Source organism: Strigops habroptila, chromosome 1 (assembly GCF_004027225.2).
Source record: "Strigops habroptila isolate Jane chromosome 1, bStrHab1.2.pri, whole genome shotgun sequence".
In the NCBI taxonomy this organism is placed as follows: domain Eukaryota; kingdom Metazoa; phylum Chordata; class Aves; order Psittaciformes; family Psittacidae; genus Strigops; species Strigops habroptila.
This window is the reverse complement of record NC_044277.2, coordinates 41,682,359-41,704,190: the sequence shown is the minus strand read 5'-3', so window position 1 is coordinate 41,704,190 and position 21,832 is coordinate 41,682,359. Positions and strand designations below refer to the sequence as shown.

The following is a 21,832-nucleotide window of genomic DNA, read 5'->3' as shown; positions in this document are numbered from 1 at the left end:
TGTTCTGTAATTGCTCAGCACTCAACTGTGGAAAGTCAGTCTATAACGCATGACAGATTATTGCGTACATGCCCAGATTAGTGCTGGGGTAGAAGCACCCAGGTGGCAACTGCTTTTGTCATTGGATGTCTCTTGGCATTTCAGTGTATTTTGGTAATGATCCTATATTCAGAAATGCAATTGGAAAAGTCATTAATGCAACCTGATTAATTTTGAATTCTCCAGGTTTTCTATAAGTAGTTCAGAAAAGGAACAAAATTCTTTAACCAAGAACAGCCAACAAGGGGTGTCCAGACAGGAACCTTACTGTATTTAAACAATGTATTAGAAAAATGAAAGAAAAGTTGTTGAGAAAAAGGTACTGGTAATTCCACTGAATTTTGCAAATGATTGTCTAGAGTGTGCAATGCAGACTTTCCCTCTCTGTGGACTGCAGTATTAAAGTATAGACTTTTTGGCACATATCCGCTGTTTCACTTGTTTGTCTTCTGAAGTCATGCAGTGTTGGTCAAGGTTCTGTGGAGCTAGTCCATGGAATTTTTTTATAGCTTCCTGGAACCTTAATATAGACTGACTGACCTTTTAGCATGATCATTTTAATATCTCAGGTATTTATAAAACAGGAAAAGCAGCAATTTATCAGTGTTCAGTGGCCAACCTTTGTTGTAATTGAAAGAAAAGCATTTCTGCAAGTATTGTTAAGATGATATGCTAGAACAGATGAAATTTTCTTCTGACCTGATCTATTATGATATGTCTATAGGCAAAATGCATTCCAAGTAATTGCTGTGGATGGGGTTTGCAGTGGAATAATTCAATGTCTTTCTGCTGAAGACTGTATTGACTGGCTACAAGCAATAGCAAGTAACATTTCCAACCTCACAAAGCACAATGTAAGTATGGATCCAAGTAAGCCAGAAGGTTTCCCAATCATACTTGATCATAGCTGTCATAAAAGCCTAATGGGTTCACACAGAGAATTATCTGCATATAAACAGTGCTTGAGGCTGTCTGAGAGAAGTCAACTTAAGTTTGTCATCAAATCAGACTTTGTGAGAAACCATTGAATGGGAAAATATTCTTCCCTACAGTCATTTAGTTCACTTTATCACTATAAGAGTTGTTTGCTTCTTAGCAATACCAGCTAGGATTAGAAACAAAGACCAGACACACAGGAGAAAGCCAGGTATGAAGGGTAAGCACATACAAAAGGAAAAAAAATCTGTACTTTCTTGATAGTTTGAGAAAGTACATCTATGTAAAGACTGGTATAATCAGATCTGAATTAGATATTAGGTCTGTTTAGGTATTGTTTAACACAAGGAGAATGGCAAGGTGCTTCTGTGGTATAGACACAGATGTTCATTATCAGCAAAGGTTAAATGCATCTATGATTCATGCACTGTACTTTTATGATCTGATCTTGTCGGATAGGTGTCTCTTTTTATTGAAGCAAGAATAAACGCTATGCAAAAGTTTTACCAAACTACTAGTAAGTTCAATTGAAAGGTCTTTTGGAACTGCCTGGGATGTGTTTTGTTTTTGATAGGTGACATGTAGTTTTTCCTGTAGAAGTCTATGTGATATCTTTCCTGATTTTCCTCAAAAAATACAGAACACATGGGTAACTCCATTATTTTGAAATGAGTTATAACAAGGAAGCCCTAGATAATTTAATTTACATTCTCTCAGATTTCCTTAAATCTGCTTTAGACTCCCAAACCTGCCTCTGAATTTGCTTTTGTTTCAAATACAGGGAAAGCTTTGAAGGAAGTTATATTTCTTGGAGATTTATATGCAAGATGCAAAACTATGTTCCATCTGGCAGCAATATGTAAAAGTCATTGTATTATAAAAACATGACAGACATGAATTCATCCACCATCTGCAAGTTTCCATGCAGTGCAAGCCGACTTTACGGCTATTTATTCGTCCTTACAATTCTGTTGCTGTAGAGAACCTTTCTTGTCTCAGTAGGCTTCCTGGCAATTGAGGGTGCTGGTTTTCTCTCTTTTCATCCTTATTTCAGACTGTTAATGGTGTTTGTTACCTAAAGCAGTGTATTTGTTTACTCACAGCAATACATTGATGCACCTAAAGTTTACCTGATAATGCTTTATGTAGCTCTGATGAGACTATAATTATGGTTGCTTGGTGTAATTTGAATTTTGGTAATGCACTGTTGTTATATAATGTATTTTCAGTGGTTTAAAAATGAGTAGAGTTTATAATTCTATACTAGTTTCCATAAAATACAGAAACAATGTATCCGATTCTATGATAAGATGGAAATAGTAAATGATACAACTACTACGCCAATCTTCGTATTTGCTTTATCCCAGAGACATCCTGTAAAGTACTCTGTGAGAGTTAAGGCTTATGACAATTATCCATTAATCTATTTTTAAAACTGCCCTAATTGTTCATAGCTGATATGAATTTATGGAGACCAATGAGACTTTATTTTCTGTAACATACTTTCTTTTAAATTGTCAGTTGCCAGAAAGAATTAGTTATTTGACAGCATATGTGAAAAGTGAATGTAAGAAACATTAGTCACACAGACTAGAAAAACCCAAACTGTTGCTCAGAACAATGATGAGATGTGATTAGAGGTCCCCATATTTTCTTTCTATACAAGATGGTTATTGACATATACATACTGTTGATGTTAGATTTTTCCTTTGAGAGAAGCATTTACTCACAGTCTCCCTTACTGTGGCATCCAATACGAAAGAAACAAAGAGAGTATAGGACTTTATTTGAACTTTTGAACAATTTGGCTGATTTTTAGTTTCAATTAACTACTTATTTCTGTCAAGAGGTTATGAAAAACAATTTGTTTAATTTAAACACCATTTAGCTCATGGAAATGTTAGCTTTCATGCTCTTTCTCACATCCGTCTTTTGAAAAAGAAGAAAGCAGATGAAAACAAGACTATAAAACCAAAATTGTTTCTGAAAGCATTTCGTTTACTAGAGTGTCAAGTTTGGGCTGTGTAGATTTGGGTGGAATTTATCTTGCCTAACTTTAGATGTCTTAAAGCAGAATGTCCAAAGAGTGACCCGTATGATTTGCTTGCGACATCTGTATTATGGTGAGGTTAATTCTCTGAGGACATTACTTTCTTTCCTTTGAATGGTAAGGGACACTAGGGTAGTGAGTTCAGGCTCAGCACCTAGAGAGATGTGTGTATCACACATCTGTCACACCTTCCTTTGAGGGGCCAGAGAGAGTTTCTCAGAATAAATCTGCCAAAGAAATGTCTGGATAATTTGAAAAAAGCATACTAGTCTCAACCAGAAAATCTGATTTATTTTACTTTTTGACACACAAGCTGGCTGAAAAAATCATCTGATGGTTCAAACTGCACAAATGTGTGTGAGAATAAAATAGCTTTCTCTCCCTGTGGTCCTCTATCTATCTTACAGTTCTGAAATGTGAGTCCCTGGCTCCAAAATTTCGTGTTTGAGTCTACAGTTCAATTAAATTTTTATAAGTATAATATCAAAATCTCTTCTGGTATGATCTAATATATCCCAAAAGGTTATGTGACTCACTCTCAGAATCATCAGTGTAGCCAGTATCTACCAGAGAGCAAGGAGATAACAAAAACGCAGGAGCAGAAGCAAAACTAAAGTCTTGACATCATTATCTTTGAAAGGCAGTGTTGCTAACTGAATATACATGATGGAAGCTGGAAGATGGTGCCTGCAAGCAAACACATTTTGCCTGTAGTGGTTAGACTAGCAATCATTTTACACTGTGAGATAAAACTTGTATTATTATGCAACAAGATAGTTACAGTTTTAATGCAGAGATATATGAAATTACGTTCTGACTATTAAATAAGAGATTAAATAAAAATATCAATATGCTAACTGATATAATGACTTCAAATTTTCATCAAAGACAGACTCCAGGTATGCACTCTTTTTCTTCATATTCAGTAAATTAGAAATAGTGTCCTTCAGCGTTTCTAGAATACTGAGAGCAATACCGCTAATTTTCATTTCTTTGTCACCCCAGAAACCATGGAGAACTTATATATGAGATGAAATACATCCCTCTAAAATTACAAAACATGAATTGACTTGATATGCAACCAAAATGCATACTATAGAAATGCACTGTTGGAAGTGACTTAATAGCACACTTTAATTGATGATGTGATGAATCCATCATGTGCTGAAGTTTGGGTAATTGTAAAGTGATTCTGTAAGTCAGTAGTAGAGGAAGAGAAAAAAAGTACAAAACAGGAAAAAAAAACCCCAAGTATGATAATATGATCTGTTCCACTTGTGGGAAGAATAAAATGTCACAGGACTACATGCAGTGTTTAGTAAGTTATTGAAATAAGTTAGTAGTACATGTCTCATTTTTTCTGATAGATGCTTCCACCAGTAAGAACATACTGTGGAATATTATATTACATGAATAAATCAATGTCACTTACATGTAGTGAACAGATTTCACATTTTAATTTTTTAGTTGAAATACCATGGCAGACCACTAGATTGCTCTGATGATAGTCATTTTGAGTTTTGGGGCATTTTATGATCTTAGATGCCCTGCAAATTATGTATTACAATAATATTTAACTTTTTGTTGATTACTAAGCTATGCATGTTTGGAGCAAATCCAAAAAGGTCAACATTAGTATCAAACCTCATACAGTGGTATATTCTGTAGTAGTGAAGAGGACAAATAGTAGCTATAATTCAGAAGTTGAAAGCTTTGTAAAATGAAGGCCAAACCAACAGAGGATTATAGGAATTCCTCAAAATATTACTAGTAGAATAGTTTTTACAGATACAATTTACTTTTTTTCCAAGACAGAACTACTCAGATAAATTGAGCGTTATCAAATAAATTTCAAGTGAGTTTTAAGCAGTATTAGGCATTCAGGTGTTTACAGATTCCTGACACTTCAGGTTTTTGTTCTGCATCCCATTCTCAACCTTGTAAAGGGAAGTCTACAGAGGCAGTCATTCCAGTGGATATTTAGGTTTCTGTAGGAACATTTAAAACTCAGAACTCGATACGCTTGTAACATGCTGCTACCACTTTTTTTTTCCGTAGTTCTCTAAAGGCACATAGATATACATGAATAAATGTAGTGAATGCAGCATCAAAATTCCGAAAATAAAATCTCTTCTATTTTTCCTCCCTTTTTTAACATGGGATGTTACCAGCTTGACATTTTAGAACACATCTGTTTCTATGTCACTGTTAATCAAGTGTTCTGTATGGCCTTGTCTCATATTTACTTACATTTTAGGCAATTTGATGCATGTCTTATATTACTAGTTGCCTGTATCTTCTTGACTGAAGAATTGTCAGGTATTTAGGGGTAACAGGTTCAAACTTAAACAGGGGAAGTTTAGATTAGGCATAAGGAAGAAGTTCTTTGCTGTAAGGGTGGTGAGGCACTGGAATGGGTTGCCCAAGGAAGTTGTGAATGCTCCATCCCTGGCGGTGTTCAAGGCCAGGTTGGACGAAGCCTTGGGCAACATGGTTTAGTGCGACATGTCCCTGCCCACATCCTCTTGGGTGTACTGATTTAGCTGTAAAGAAAAGTTAGGTCTTGCCAATCTGTATTGCTGTTGCTCCAGTATGTTTCGTCTATGCTATTATAATGTATCTGAGTTTAAAGGATCATGTCTAGCATGTGACAGGTCAGGAAAAAAGCACAAGAAAAGAGTATTTATTTGAGAAACAGTTCTTCCAGAATAGCCACATTATCTGGGAAATTTGTAGCAAGAAATTTGTCTTCATAGTTGGAGCTCTTGTTGTGACATATTCTGATTATGATGATAGTACTCATCAGTAAGACATGCAGCCTTGCAGTCTTGGTTTGGAATATACATTGTAAACTTCAATTAGTCATGATAGCTTTTCAAATGAAACAAAATTGCCTTTCTGTAGCACTTCTCCCCAGTGTTAAATCTTTTAATGCTATTTTTAATAATATCTTTCCAGGTTTGGTGTACATAGTATCACAAGTCTTGCAGTGGTCAGTAATATCCAACAAAATTGTTACCATCTGTATTACAATAAATTACCACTGTACAGCTCTAAAATGCAATTTAAGAGAAACAATGTCCTTAAGAGAGAATAAAATCAAAAGCCCTTTGTAATATTCTTCAAACAGAAGAATCACAATTTATATGTTAAATGTAAGCCTTAAAAAAAGAAAGCCATGTTATTACAGAGAGAGTATTTTTGCAGTTTTATATATGATGCTGTCACACAGTAAAGAATACCTGAACTTTATCTGATTCATCCAATTTTGTATGGAGTCAAATTAAATTGTAGCCTTGTACTGGCATTTAAATGAAAGCGAAACATCAGAATATTCAATATGTACTTTAATCTGTGTAGGATTTATATTAAGCTCTAAGACTCTTTCTCTTCCTTCATTCCATTATTATTGAAGGTGTAAGTTGACACACTAAAATAAAGCCTATAATCTGTTTAGTTACTAAAGACTTCGGAGGGATGCCATACTTGCTCTCAACATCCCACCCTTGTAAAAGGTACCAAGGAGCCTGTAATTAAGAAAAAAAAAAAATCTGTTCATTGATTTAAAGTGGCAAAGAAGTGATGACAAGAATAAAGGAAGTAGAAGCAGTCTGACTGGGAACACAGGTAAGGCACTCTGGTTTTTGCAGAGAGGTAACGTGGAAAAAGAAAGTACTCATAAGTTGCCCTTTCCTGCCAAAATGCCAAGCTGCCCTTTCAGTAGCAGTTGGAGGTTTCCAGCTACTTTAACCTAGGGTGTTTTTGTCCAGTAAACTGTTCGATATTCCACAATCGTTTTACTTTAAGTGGGACCGTGTTGAAAGTGGCTGTTGAATAACAAACTGTTGTTGATGAAACAGCAACTGGGAACTGGGAGGCTGGGCAATAACCTTTCTTTTTGTATCCCTCCTCTTTGCTGTCTTAAAAAAACCCAAAACCAAACAGGAATATGATTATTTGTATTTTAAAGCAAGGGTGTCTTGTTTTCACATCCCTTTCCTCTTACATGCTTTTAAAGTATATTTTTAAAAGGTGGTTACATCAAAAGTTCTGCCTTTCTTCCACAACCAATTAGGAAAAAAAAAAAAAAGGAATAAAAGAAATTGAAATGCATTTAAAAAGCAATAAAACACCTCAGGGTATACATTATTAATAGGCTAATGTGTTGAAAGTACTTTCTCCATTTGATTGTCTTGCTTCATAAAGTGCCGTAGATAACCAGCACATTCAGGTAATGCACAGCTTATATTCACCTGAGGAAGAGAATGAACTCAGAGGAGGAGGCAAATGGGTGATGGAGAAGACAGGAATTTCAGTCATTCCAGGACAGTTTTAAGAGATTGGGGCAAACTAGCCCAGTTGATGGGGAAATAGGCAAAAAACAAATGACCACTAGGCAGAATGTGCCGCAGAGGAAATGAGCCCCAGATACTTTGGACTTGCTATTTCTATGCTAAGAAAAGCTCTTATGAAACTGTGACAAGTTTCCTATCCCCTAATAATACCTCATGTTCTTAAGTGAAAATTCTGAAAAGTTTGAAATTATAGACATGCCCACCTGTGTGGGCATCAACATGATTGCAGCATTGGTTTGTTTGTTTATTTTCAACACTTTGTTTGTTTCAGAAGATGAACATACAAAACTTATTCCAGAGACTGTCATAGACGTCATGAAGTCAAGCTTGAAAAATTGAGAATGAAGCACCTTGTCTCATTCTCATTTCCCAATGCATGGTATTTGTGACTTGCCACTCTAAAGAATTATTAATTTCCTTTGTTGATTTTTACCTTTTTGAACTGTTTACAATTATGCTATGAGAGATGTCTGTTTGGGATTTTGGGGTTTGTTTCATGGAAGGGGTTGTGAGAGTTTTTTTGGTTGGTTTTTCATTTGTTGGTTGTTTTTTTTTTTTAATTGTTTCAAAATTTTTTGAACAATTTTACAGGAATTGCAGTACAGTAAAATGAATTTTTCTTTACTGCATTATAAAATCACTTCAGAAAACTTTGGCCTTAAATAACCCTAACTTAGAAAGTAACTTAAAGCACAGCTGTCATTGACTTCTTTGCAATTACCTGATTTTCCACCCTTTCTGATTGCGTATGTAGCTGCTTTAAACATGAGGGGCTCTTTGCTTTTCTGGATTTCTCCTGATTCTTCAGTACAGATAACTTTGAACTTTGCCAGTATGTGAAACAGAAAAGACCCAGAGATGCAGTGTTCTTCATAGAATCCTGAATTTCATCAGTATTATTTCACCTTGGGGAAAGAACAGTATGAAATCATAGAATTAAACCCTATCATTAAGACCAAAGGGAAAAAAAGAAGTAAACTGCTCTAAAGTTACATATGTGTGTGTATATATGTACATATACATACAAATATGTACACACAGAATAAGATTTAGTAGGTATTAAATGTTAAGAAGTAGAAGTATATTAAATCTATAAAAGTGTACGAAACAATTTTTTTGTTGCTTCATTTCTTTCTGAAATCAAACCTGCAATCTTGCACTGTAAGGAATAATGTCTCAGAAGGTGTTAATTGCATATATTTGATTGATATTAAAATGACTACACATTTTTTTTATTTGACGCAGGTAATCAATTCTTTATTCTCCAATTTTACTTTTTTTATGAGCCAATTATCACTTATGCCTGGGTGGTCTGTCAAGAGAGTGCTTTATGACTAAGGTGTACATATTGGGTTCCTAAATTCCATTTTGATATGAGATCTCCTGTGATAGGAAAAGTAGTCACTAATTTTTAGATATGGAGAATGAGGAAATAAAAAACACTACTGGGAAGGAAGCAACCAGGTAGTTACAGAAAGCTTGTTCATCTCATCTGTGACTTCTTCATGGTTCACTATCATAAAATAAAATATAAAATGCAACTAAGGAAGAACTTGCTGTCAGTTAATCCTTAAACTGACTTTTAGCTATATTAGCAGAAAGAGGATGTAAGATCAATGCAGATACACAATTTATCTCTTTTAACGTGATAAATTCCAGTTTTATTCATGAGGTTACTTTTCAAATATCATAAAAAAACCCTTACTTCCATTTCAAATTACTGATTTGAAAATTACTCCATTGTTCTTCAAGCATAGAAGATCAGTAAAAAGTATTTTTGTAGCCCATTGTTTCAGAAATACACTAACCATTTGAATTGCAGGAGAGAGTGGGTTTTTTTCATTAGATCAAATTATTCAGAAGTAGATTTCAATGTGTGCAGCTAATCTATATGGAGGTTATTTGCGGGTTTCATAGGTTTCCAGTTTATACAGACAAGGAGTCTTGATAAAAAAGAAGGATAAAAATGTCCAGTTTCCAAAACTGTTTATAGGTCTATTGGTGAATGATCAGACAAGATTACGTCAGTTTTCTCCAGGGAAGAAATGTTACCTGCCTAGCAGAAGATACTGTTTTCATTGTGTTTATTTCCTAAGGTAATTTTATAAGGTAATAAAAAGGATAAAAAACTTCCTATGGCATGCCTTCCTATAGCAGCCTTCCAGTATCTGAAGGGGGTCTATAAGGATGCTGGGGAGGGACTCTTCCTTAGGGACTGTAGTGGTAGGACACAGGGTAATGGGTTCAAACTTAAACGGGGGAAGTTTAGATTAGATATGAGGAAGAAGTTCTTTACAGTGAGGGTGGTGAAGCACTGGAATGGGTTGCCCAGGGAGGTTGTGGATGCTCCATCCCTGGCGGTGTTCAAGGCCAGGTTGGGCAGAGCCTTGGACCACATGGTTTAGTGCAAGGTGTCCCTGCCCATGGCAGGGGGGTTGGAACTAGATGATCTTAAGGTCCTTTCCAACCCTTACTGTTCTATGATTCTAGGATTCTATGTCAACATGCTGCTGCTTCTCACATAATTCAGCCAATTTAAAATTGTCGAAGGAGCTTTAGCAGTTCTTCACTGGTATCTGAGTGCCAAGGAACCAAACTACTGCTTTTGTAAAAATATAGGACTTTAATCTAATTTAGCTAAATTAAGTAATCGCATAAAAATGTTAGGTGTTTGTCCTTTAGAAGGCAAGATCCTCTCACTCAAACTCCTTACACAGTCAAGGGATAGAAGAAAACGTCTTTAAGACTTGAAGAAAGTGAACCAGTCCTCCTATCTTAGGCACGCACTTCTATCCCATCAACTACATAAAGAATGCAGACATCTCCAGAGGGTAATTCAATCTCCTTGAATTAAGTACCTTCCTCTCCCACTTCTAATAGGAAATGGCAAGAGGGCACTTTAGCATAATAGCCTATAGGTTGAAAGAGTCACCCTGACGTGAAACACAGGAGCTCTCCATGCTACTTAGCCTGTAGGCATGGTACCATCTGTCTCACCCCTGGCCAAAGGATATCCAGAGACAGAGTAGGGCTGAGGCTCTGCTCCCTCTTCCAGAGACTGTTGTCTTTGCTATTCCTTGAGCCACATGCAGAATTCACACCAGTGCTGTTTAACAGGAGGCAGGGCTCTTATCCAGGCTATCCAGTAGAATTCATCCAGTTGGAGTATTGATTAAGTGCAGCAGATACATGCTTATCTCCTGCAGCCTGAGTATGTCCCATATCGTCAGTGGGTACTCTGATATTACCTACCACGACCAAATTGGACACAGACACTTCACTCCCTATACTACAGCGCAGTTCTTGTTTTTCCAGATTTTCTAACGCAACTCAGTTCACTAATCTTGTAAAGTGCAATCCCCAAAACAGTTTTTTTAGCACAACTGAAAGGCTGGGAACATAGGGTGGATATACAGGCAGGAAAAGAGTAGCACATCTTCTGCAGCCAAGTTTGCCATGAAAAAGAAAGATCAGCAAAACCAAGCCTCATATAGGTGTCTTCAACTGAGCAACTGAGGGTTTTCTGTATTTGTGAATGTTATAGTCAAATAGGCCTTCTTTACGGTTTTCCCTTCTTTTGTCTTAGATCTTCCTTCGCAATCCACAAAAGTTTTAAAAACTAACAAGAATGTCTCTCAGATTTTGAGAGGAAATTAAAATCCATGCTTCTTGAGGTGCTCTCATATCACAGAAGGTGTTCCCCAACACTTTGAAGTGCTGAAGCTTCTTAATTTGTGCCATGATTCTTACTGCAGAACTATCCCACATTGCTTTGGGGAAGACAGGTTGATGCAAAATGTTTTTTCTATATGAGCAATGGACTTGGTCATTGTAAATGTGTGTAAATGAATATACTTCTTGTTTTCTTTTTCCTCTTGCCTTCCCATTCATTGTGGCTGCTGCTTTACCTTCCCAGGTGCAGATGTACCCGGGGAAAATAATAGTCTTATTATTGTATAGGGGAAATACAAGTTTTACTGGACATTTCTGGATATGCTTAATATTTCTTCACTGGAATACCAGTCTACAGCTGCTGTGTAGATTTGGAAGAAATCCTAGTATCTATTGTGTTGCTTTACCATTCTGTGCAGAAAGAAAATATTCCTTTCCTCATGCATGCATTATGGGAAAGATAAAGATAAGCTGAGAATTCTCCTCCCTGAAAGAGGAGGGAGGTAATTAAAACATTATGGAAACAAAATGATCAAATAATCTAAGCTCTTTTAGAAGGGAGAGTAAGTGAAAAGTTTAATCCTCCAGACTTTCAGTAAGGTTGATTTTATTGGAAAATGTCCATGGAATTATGAATATCATTTTAATCATGACCATTCATGAAGAAAGGTACTACCAAAGAGAAGAAAGAAACTGACATTCAGGCACGTGTTTTACTGTTTCAGATTTCTTGCATACTAATGTTATTAGTCACTTCCATGAAATATTCTGAGTTGTCAGAAACTTTCTTCTCCTTGAGAGTTTTCCTGAGATACTCCAGGTGTCTGCAAATTAACTCTTATTATTGTAAAAGGAGTCATGGAAATGCAAATGTTAATATGAAACAAATCTTGAAGGACACTAGCTTCATAATTATTAAATATTATACAAGTGAGCAATTACTACATAGATGTTTGGGCTTCCAGCAGTGAACAGTGTAATTCAACTCTACACGCTTTTATATGTTACACTTTTTAGAGGAAGTGGGTATATTATTTTTACCACTTGTTTTGTTCTTTGCCAGGCAGAAAATCACTGGCCACTCATAAACTTACATTTCAATAGTGTGTGCCTTCTGTTTAAATATTTGCCTTATTTTGTAACAGTAGCAATATTAATTTTAAAGGTGAGATTTTTTTTTTTTACATCATAAGTAAGGTGTTTCACAAGAAGAAATATGTTCTTAGGCTGACACAATCCCATGGAGTTGTGGAGCTAAACATTCTTTTTCAGCTCCTCTTTAAAGAATTGATAAATTTTAGTCTGTATGCATGTTTAACATCAGAATTATTTCCTTTTCCACTAGTTTAACATAAATGGATCTTGATATTGCTGTATAAACATAATCTATAAATTTTAAATACTATAGCAAACAAAATTCTGAAAGGCTCTTGGCAAGTTGTTTCAAACAAATTATTTTTAAAGTTATTTGCCTAATGAGATAGTCAGTATACCTTTCCTGACTATTTAGCAAAGAATGCATGCACCTTAATTAAGCTAGCTACTCCTGCTGCAGCGTTATGGAGATTAGCACAATCATTTACCAAACAGTAACCATAAATAGCATTTTCATCTCAAAATGTAATGAGTAGGTCAGGAAAACATAGTATACAATATGAATAAAACCAGAATAGTTCCTAGGTTTGGACAGCAACTAGAACTCTCTGGGGCTTGCAAATGGTTCTACCAGTAAATTAAGTTGCCATTTACATAGCTGGATAGGTTGCAGGCCAAATCTAGTTTACAGCGATTATAGCTGCCTGACCTCTATTTAGTCTTCTGATACAAACTGCACTTCCTGTTACCTTTGTAAGTTCATAGAACAAATCACAACAAATCACAGCTTATGCATTTTATGCTTACAGTTTTTTTAAACCCTAGACAGACTCACAGAAACTTCCCACTTGCTCCTGGTTATAATACCATTCAGTCTTTACAATGGAGTGACTTAGAAGGCGGTTTGCATCTTGACCAAGTCATCAACAAATAATAAATCAACTCACTGCATTAACGGTCTGCGTAGCTCCAATGGTCATGTTTTTATCTGATCAGAGCTACAACTCTGAGGCAGGTTTGGTTGAGAGGGCGGTTGTGTTGGATTTGAATAGACATGGATTTTAATAAACCTTTAGCTCCAGAAACATTAACCTTTCAGCTAAAAAAGAAAAAATCTTTCTTACATTGTTTGCATGTTGGTGTCTTCTATCCCAAGCATTAGAAGACAAGAAAAGTTATTACTAATAATGGGACTATTTTCAACACTGCTGCTCTTTTTACGCTGTCGTCAGCTTCTTAGCAGTTCTTTATATTTTTTGTCTTTGTTGCTCTGTTTACTAGTCTACTGGAAAGAAAAGTGCAAGAAAGGCAGTGGCTAAATGATGAAGTCTTAATTAACCTGTATCAGAGGAAAGAAATAGCAGAGTAGAATTCAATATTAAGAGTGGGCTCAGGAAGTATCACAGAAACAGAAAGATGGTAGGAATAGAGATTTCCTCAGCTGGGAAGCAGTAACTGTGAAAAGAAATGGTTTTGACATATACCGGTGATAACAGAGAGGCCAAGAAAAGGGTTGGTTCACTGCATATTGAAGAGAAAATTATTGGTAGACAATAACAAGAAAGTGAAAGTGTTGAATGCTCTTTTGGATCAGAATTTATTTAAAAGTTCAGTTGTGAACAGATGATTGTCACCATTTGTGAGTGTGACATAATCTTGAGTTATGTTGGAACATGTTAGAGACTAGACAGGGGACTACCTTACATTAACGAGAAGAGTTTTAAATATACCATCCATTTGCTGAATACAGGAATATTCTAGATGAAATAAATAACAGTAAAGTAGAAATAATAAATTCTCTGTGGCTTAGAACACCCAATAAATATGGTTTCAGGGTAAAAACTATCTTTACATAGCTATGACTTAATTTTATTACTATTTTATTCAGCTCAAAATGAAGTCTTTTTCAAATTGTATTGTATGTGTTAATATCCACCTAATTACTGCTAAGAACAGTTAGTATTCATAGTGAAAGAGTAATTCTATATTTGCTATAGGAATTGCTGCGTTCATTTATCTTTGGGATTTTTTTTCTTCTTAGGCTTTGAGCTTATGCTCTCATAGCGGCCTATTGCTTTATGAATAGGTATAATATTATTCAGCCCCTTAATTGCTTTGTTCAGTTTTAAATTCTCCAAATAACATGCCATTCTGATATATGTTACTATTTTAAGTGTTATTATAATAATGTCAAGTTTATACAGCTAATTTCCACATCGTGACAATATATAACAATGTAACTACATACAGTTTTACTCATTATACATCATCTGTTTTTGTTGCAGCTTGACATGCGCATTTCACTTGTAAATTATAGCTTTTGTGTTCCTGTACTCATTACACTGTCTTCATTGTTCATTATACCTTTGCTGAATAGTGTGTTTCCTGATTTTTCTTTTAACTATAGTAGTAATTTTCTGAGCATATGTGTGCCATGCCTTTTTCTTTCAGGAAAGGTAATCTCTATGACTGATAACTAAAACTTTGCTAGAGTAATGAGAGAAGGCATTGTGGGAAAATTAACAATTTGTTTCATTTCTTCAAATAATTTAAGTGTCGTAAGGATGATTATTCTTTTGATATTGTTTTTATTGCTGAAATTTAGAGAAGTTGACACATGTTGATACCTTGAAAAGCTGAAATGCTATTATTTGCATTTATTAGCTTATAATATCATGTTTTCCTTTGGATTTAAGAACTATTGATATAGCAAAAAATCTATACTTCCAACTAAACAATCTCTTTTACTGCTGAAATGCAATTAGATGGTGATTTGCTGTTCTGAAATTTATTGACATAGATGCACTTTCAATGAAAGATCTTAAAAATATTTCTTGAACTTTATATTCCATATGACAACTCTCACTCATGCAGCACTATATCATGTTTAAATGAATTTGAAATTTGTTTTAACTTTTTTTTTGTTGTTGTTCTCTGTTGAAAAATTATTTTCAAAGATTATATTTAGCCCATTGTAATCCAGGGAAATTCAATAAAAGTTCATAGTTTCCTCACAGGCAAGTCTGAAATGCACATTATAACAAAAGTCATCTTTAAATTTAACTTGTAGTATCCTCACTGATTGTCTTAGTCATTCTCATTGCCAAGAAATTGGTAATTCATGAGGGGGAAAATCTCTTGATGCTGAATTATTCAAAACTCTTTCCTTTTCAGGATTACAAGGTCATATCCAAGGCAAGAAAAATATATAATTGATTACTACTATGTCAATTAACATTATTGTTGTCAAAATTTAAATAGTCCTCAAATGTATTTTGGTATTTACCATCTTAAAAAAAATGGTTTCTGCAAAAAACTGTATCATACCCTTTTTGTACTGTGGTACTTTGGCATGCTCTACCCCTCAGCCTATTTATCAGCCATGGTCCCACAGATGCACAGCTCTTTGGACTTGTATAGGACCATAGTGCTCAGTATTTGAGCATTCCTTTTCAAAAATACCAGAAAAATACTTGAGAAAACCCATATTTATGAGGACTTTTGCTTAGTATTTTATAATGAGTTCTTAGTTATGAGGTGAAATTTGAGATAAGTAGAAGGAACTGCGTTCTTTAGAAGGGAACTAAATTCAAGACTTTTCTGGGTAATGGCTCAGCAGCTCCTTAAGAGAAAGAAGGTTAAGGAGTGTCAGGTCTTTCCTACTTACAGCAACACAGAAGGTTTACTGCAGAAGAGTTTCCCATTGAAAAACAGCAAGAGCCTAACTGAAATAAGTTCAAGAGTGAGTCTGTGATTAATCTGAATGCAGAGTATAGTAAGCCTCATTGTGTATAAGGAGGAGGGACCAGACATATTTTACAAAATATAAGTATATGACCTCTAAATATAAAAGTACTTCAAAGTAATTTTGAGTGTTCCAAGTGAAATAAAAGAATATTAGTTATACAGATGAATTGTGAGCCTTGAGAAGAAACAAGTAATGAAAAGTTTTTATACCTATCTCACAGTGACATGAAAATATTTAATTTTTTTTTTTATTATAAAATTTGGGAATTGTGTTAATACCTAGTTCATTATCATGTGAACCTAATGTCTCAACAGCTGTTTTGTATTGTGTCAAATGAATTATTGAAGTAATGTAATACCAGGTGATTTTTTTTTTTTTTTTTTTTAGCTTACAAGCAGTTTTTTGTCTGGTGCTGTCAGCCAAATTGTCTCATAAATATTGCTGTTCTTCCTGAGAGCTCCAAGAGAATAAAATTGTGTAATTTTTTTAGACAGAAAAAGTGAAATGTGACAGAATACAACAAAGACTAGGCGTTCCTATAATTTTATTTTTAATCCACTCACACAAACTTGGGTTGGTAGTGGGGTGGTGGAAAATATAATACCTGTAAAGACTACAAAAATCCTCTTTAGCTTCATTGCCTCAGGTAAAGGTATTTGTGCCACTGGCAACTGGACCATTTATTGAACTTTGCCATCAGGAATTCATTCAGACCGATACACTATGGTGTAAGTATTAAATGTATTTTTAAAATCGCTAGCTACATTTCCATGGTGCAGTAGGTTCTGTCAAGAGGGTTAATTGTCTCATGTGTTATATACAATTGTGCAAAATTTCTCATTTCTTCTGCCATTTTATTACCCCCTTTGTTGTATTAAATGCCAGAGTGTGAACTGCAAATTTTCTCTCTACTGAAGTAAGGAGTCCTGAAATAATGCAAACTTAGCAAACTGTGAACTCTTCATGGGCAAGGTCAGAAGCCTGCTGATAGCCTGAGAGCATAGGAGCAAAATAGGTTTAGCTGCAGTCTTCAACTACCTGCCTCTCATTCTGTTTCAAAGTGAAAAGACCAGGTTAGCAGGAGGGACCTAAAAGACAAAGAAAGAGCCATGTGACTGAGTAAAGAAGCAACTGGAAAGTTGTGAATAGAACTTCTAGGGGGAAGGAAAACAAGGAAAGTAATGAGCTTCAACAAGTATACCTATATATGCAGAGCAAACTGATGAAGAGGATATAATTTCTGTTGCGACATATTTTTCTTCCAGCACCTCCTAAGGGTGCTAGTGGAAACTAGATGGGAGTATAACTGCTAGGGAAATCTCTTAGAAGTAGGTAGAGAAATTGTATGAGAAAGCTGTCAAACTGAGTGAAATGTGGGATTGGAGGGTGTGGATAGGGTGATAGGCAACAAGCCAGGAAGATCCACAATTGCACCTAGTGCGAACAGAGAAAACCTGCCTAAGTAGAGGTTTCTACTTACAGGTCTTGATAGGGAAATGGTCCTTTCTCAGACAGCATTACAATGCTTCCCTCAGTAACTGAAGTTTCAAGCCTAATGAGAGTGGATTAAAAATAAAATGAATACCTGGCAGGCTGTAAAAGCTGTGAGATTAATGATCACCCTTCCCGTGAGGAAGAGATGTATTGGCCATGAGTGACTCACTCCTGCAATGAAAATTTCAGTCTAGTGAATGGATGTAATATTGTGGGAAGCCTCTGTCTTCCAGGAGCTTAAATCTGAGGGATGTTGCTAAAGCCATCTAGCCAAATGACAGTTATCTGGGACAGCTCATTCGTGCAGCCATGACCAATTTCAGTGTGACTGTAAGCAGATCAAAAGTGACTATGAGACTCATGGAGGAAGGCTGAGGGGTCAGAGCTGTTGTAATGCACTAGTCAATCCTCTTCATCATGCAGGAAAAATGCTCATGTGCAGAAGCAGTGTCAGCAAAGAGGGCTTTGACTTCTTTGACAATAGCATGAACTTGCAAGGAAATACAGGGTGAAATAGAGCTGCTTGGCCTGAAGAAAAGAATAATGTTTGAACTTCAGAAAAGCTACACAAAGAGCAAAATGTCCCTTCTTTGTTTCTGTAATGGATTACATGAGAAATAATTGGCTTAAAATGCAACCAGAAAGAGTCTGTTTTGATACAAGGAAAATTTCCAATGCTAAGTGGAGCTGTGCTTGCTAATTGACTCATAAGGCATTGAGAGTGCCATTGTGGCAGGACTGTACAAATGGGTTGGGCAGACAGCATTACCTTTTGAGTTACTTTTCAGCCATATGTTTCTATTCTTTTGTTATTATCACAGTATTAACATATTCATATCAGTGCTTGCGACTGCATTCAGAAATAGTTGGATAAGCCAGACTGTGTTTTCCATTACACTTAAGTTTTTCCTCCATTTATTTTTTTGGCATTTTTTTGAAAACTTCTGAAAGTAAATACTATATCCTAGATATTATGTTGTCTAAATGTTATGTTGTAATTAAATTGTAAGTGGAAAGTAAAATTGAAATAACCTGTGGAAATTAGTTGTAGATTTCTAATGCCAAGCATGATCTTCCAGCTATTAAACTTGTTTCCCTGTTATGTCTTTTAGCAGTGAAAGTTTTGAAAGTTTAGAATTTCTTTTTCAACACAAGTCCTAATCACTATTGCATAGAGGAAAGAAATAGCAACAGCAAGGTAAAACATTATTGAAAAATAGGGTGGAATTTCAACAAAATTTTCCTTGAATGTTTGCAATTCAGAGAAAAAGAATAAAATATGTATTCCGGATGCATCTTATAGCTTCTAGAGTCTCATATGTCCAGCTATAGAAGATGTATAGAGTTTATATTTAAAGTATTCTGAGTACAAGTGACATAGAATTAATTTTTAAAAAGTTTAGGTGGGGAATCTGCAAGTTATGTTGCAGATAGAAGTCCTCAGTATCTTCAGAGGAAGAAGACTGGATTGATAGGTGCTGGGTGCACTACATCTTTACTCAGGAATCTATTTATGTTTTCTTAAGAAGAAGTAAAATGGATTTGAATACTGATGAAGTATTCAGATGGATTCCCATTGCAAACTGGTTTTCTTTGGTGGATAGTAAAATTGTTCTAAGTTGCAAATGAAAGAGGTACTCAAGAGGAATATATTTCACTTTTATGAATAGATATTTTACTGATTGTTACCTACAGCAGCTTTTTTACTCTTGGTGTGATTGATACTGCAGTAATCATATTCCAATGAGCAACCACTATTGTGATATAAACCACAATTAACCAGTTGTGTTTCATTATCTGGAGCAATGCTTCTTGTATCTCCTTCTGGGTCTTTTTTTTTTTTTTTTTAATATATATATTTTTTCAATTCTTATTGTTCACAGTCTTTCTACTGAATCTTCAGTAGAGAGATGTATGTTTCTTGCTTTCAGATGGGACCCATAATAGTTTTCCTAGGGACGTGGATTTCAGTCGTTACCATTGTCTGTAACAATATGCGTGTTGCTGCTGATATTTTAATTATGGAGATTCACTGTTGTGAAACTGTGTTGTTTGTAACACAAGTATCTTCTTGAAAGAAGCACAGGAACAATATTATCATTAAGGTAGTGTCCAAACCTAGGAAAAGGTGTTAAATATTGCAGCATTAAGTGAAGTCATAATCTGCTAAGTGAAACTTTTTTTTTTTTTTTTTTTAATTTAAGTAAAAGTAATTCCAGTCCAATTACTGGAACATTACAGATGTGTGAAGTCTAGGTTTTGTGCTTTTGTCCTTAGGGCTCCCGCTATACTTTCATGTAATAGTCACAAATCTGGTATTTCTTTGTAATATCCATCTGTTACTGCTGTGCTGGTAGCATTCAATGCATCACTGAATCCTTTCGCATAAGAAAGGAAGTGAAAGAGGTTTGATGGTATGCAGGTTTTCAGTCACAGTTCAGATGGCCATTTGTCCTTCGACAGTGCTCTTACATGCCATAAATTGATAATAACTGTCAGTATAAAATTATTTTTTCTTCCATGCATCAGTTCAAGACGTCTGTTAGGAAGGATTTGTATTCAGCTGATTTGGTTTTTGGGGGACATTCCTGAATCTTACTAGCCATCCTTTGTTATCTCCAAAAGAATTTATCAAATACCTCCATGTATGAGAGCTCACCAAAACATGCGAGTTCTCTGTATACTTTGTACAGCTGGCTAATAGAAGGCCAGTCAGTACAAGAATTTAAAAGGAAGCTTGAAGAATTACAGGACTGCTTTCCAGATGAGACCTCAAAACTATCTCAGGCCTTTCTTCCTCTGCTTATAGGTAGGATTCAAAGGAAAGCTTTTGGTTTCTGGATGGATGAAGATGATCCATGATAAGTTCAAGTGCGAATATTGAACCAGAACAAAGATGTGTCTTGTGGTAGCAAAAGTATAGTTACATTTCCCTTTGCCTTTCTAGCCAGCTGCTACTTTGGGACTTCTTCAGTCAGACAATTAGGGACTTCCTGAATTATGCCTACTGTGTCTTGTCTATACTCTTTAAAAGTAGTTGGTCTATCTTTGTTTTGGTTTTTTTTTATTTTACTCTTAAGAGAGATTTTCCATTTATTATAGAAGTTGAAACGTATGTCATCTTGCTTCTCACTTTTGTTCTCATCTAGAAACCGTAGTGAGAATGATTCAGCCTAGAGGCATCTATAGGAACAGATTCTAAAGCAGAGGTCAGGTTTATGCTTATACATTATTCAGTGTTGTATCAAGCCTCTCCTCTATATGAATGTTCATATATTCTGGTTTTCCCTTTTCTTCCTTCAAGAAATTTTATACTTAGTTCATTCAGGCTGAGTGCATTTGCAATCCAGTGTATCTAGTTTTAAGAAAAATCCAAGTTAGGTATGAAAATACTAGAAATCATGATGATAGCCCTAATGTTTCTCTCCTTCGAACCATTTAGCTGGTAAAATGTGATCAACAGACAACAGCGAATGGCATCATCCCTGGTATGTCAGGAAGTAACATAAATGTTTTATGAAGTAGTTCCTATGCTCCCATATTTTCCAGAACACATTGACAGATCACTTTGCGTGTTATAGCTTATATGGATTTTCAGCCTAAACTCTTAAGATCTGCTACAGCTTGTAAAACCAGCATCAAGAATTCCTTCATTCAGTCTATATGCAGTTGTACATATATTTGAATGCATCCACCAAGGTATGATGTGTTTTGTGTGAACTGTTGTATGCTTCTTTCAAGTTTTCTCTGATTCCCTGCTTTTTTCGATGTACATATACTCTTGGATAACAAAATATCACCTTACCACAACTTACCTGTCACACTGAGCAAACAAAAGCCTAGCAAGGACAGAAAATAAGAGTAACCAACTAATAATTCCAAATGTTAGTTATATACTCTTTCTTATTCATTAACATAAGATTATCACAGCATGGATTCATGTTTTTTTCCAAAGTGCTCCAAATAGTAATCTTGCTACCTGTTCGCAGTCAGTTAACATCCCCATGGCATGACCTGCATTAATGTATAATGTTAAGAACTATTCAATGAATATACATTCTTGTCAAGCTATTATATTTTCATTAGCTGTTCGTGAATGTAAATCATGAGTTATGCGATGCAAAAGAAAAGATGAAGAAGCCTATAGAGTCAAAATAGTTTGAGGAAATCCAGATATATGGCTAACATAAATAAAATAATAAAGAGTTCTTTTATAATTTGGAAACTTACGATAAGGAAGGAAACCTGCAAAGTTACATGTCATCTACAGGCTGCCAGAAAATGATAGGTCAAATCATATGTGAAAATGTGGGAGAATCCGATCTACTATATAAGTCAACAAAATACTGAGCAGGAACTGCAAGCTTATTCCAAATGATGCTTTTCAGTCTTGGCTGTTCCTGTAGGTTCTCCGAGGGAATGGCCTCTGTCAAGCACTAATAC

The 21,832-nt window shown here is 35.4% G+C and overlaps 1 protein-coding gene across 9 annotated transcripts in view; it reads left to right on the top strand.

Moving 5' to 3' along the window:
- Positions 1-21,832, top strand: part of SNTG1 (syntrophin gamma 1) — a 325,021-nt gene that overhangs the window by 225,124 nt on the left and 78,065 nt on the right. For all 9 annotated transcript variants that reach the window (XR_003993467.1, XR_003993462.1, XM_030499511.1 and 6 more), the window contains one exon: positions 764-893. Coding sequence is in view for 7 of the 9 variants with exons in the window: in XM_030499511.1 (XP_030355371.1) it covers positions 764-893 (130 nt within the window). In the remaining 2 variants the exon portion in view is untranslated. The remainder of the gene's footprint in view (positions 1-763; positions 894-21,832) is intronic.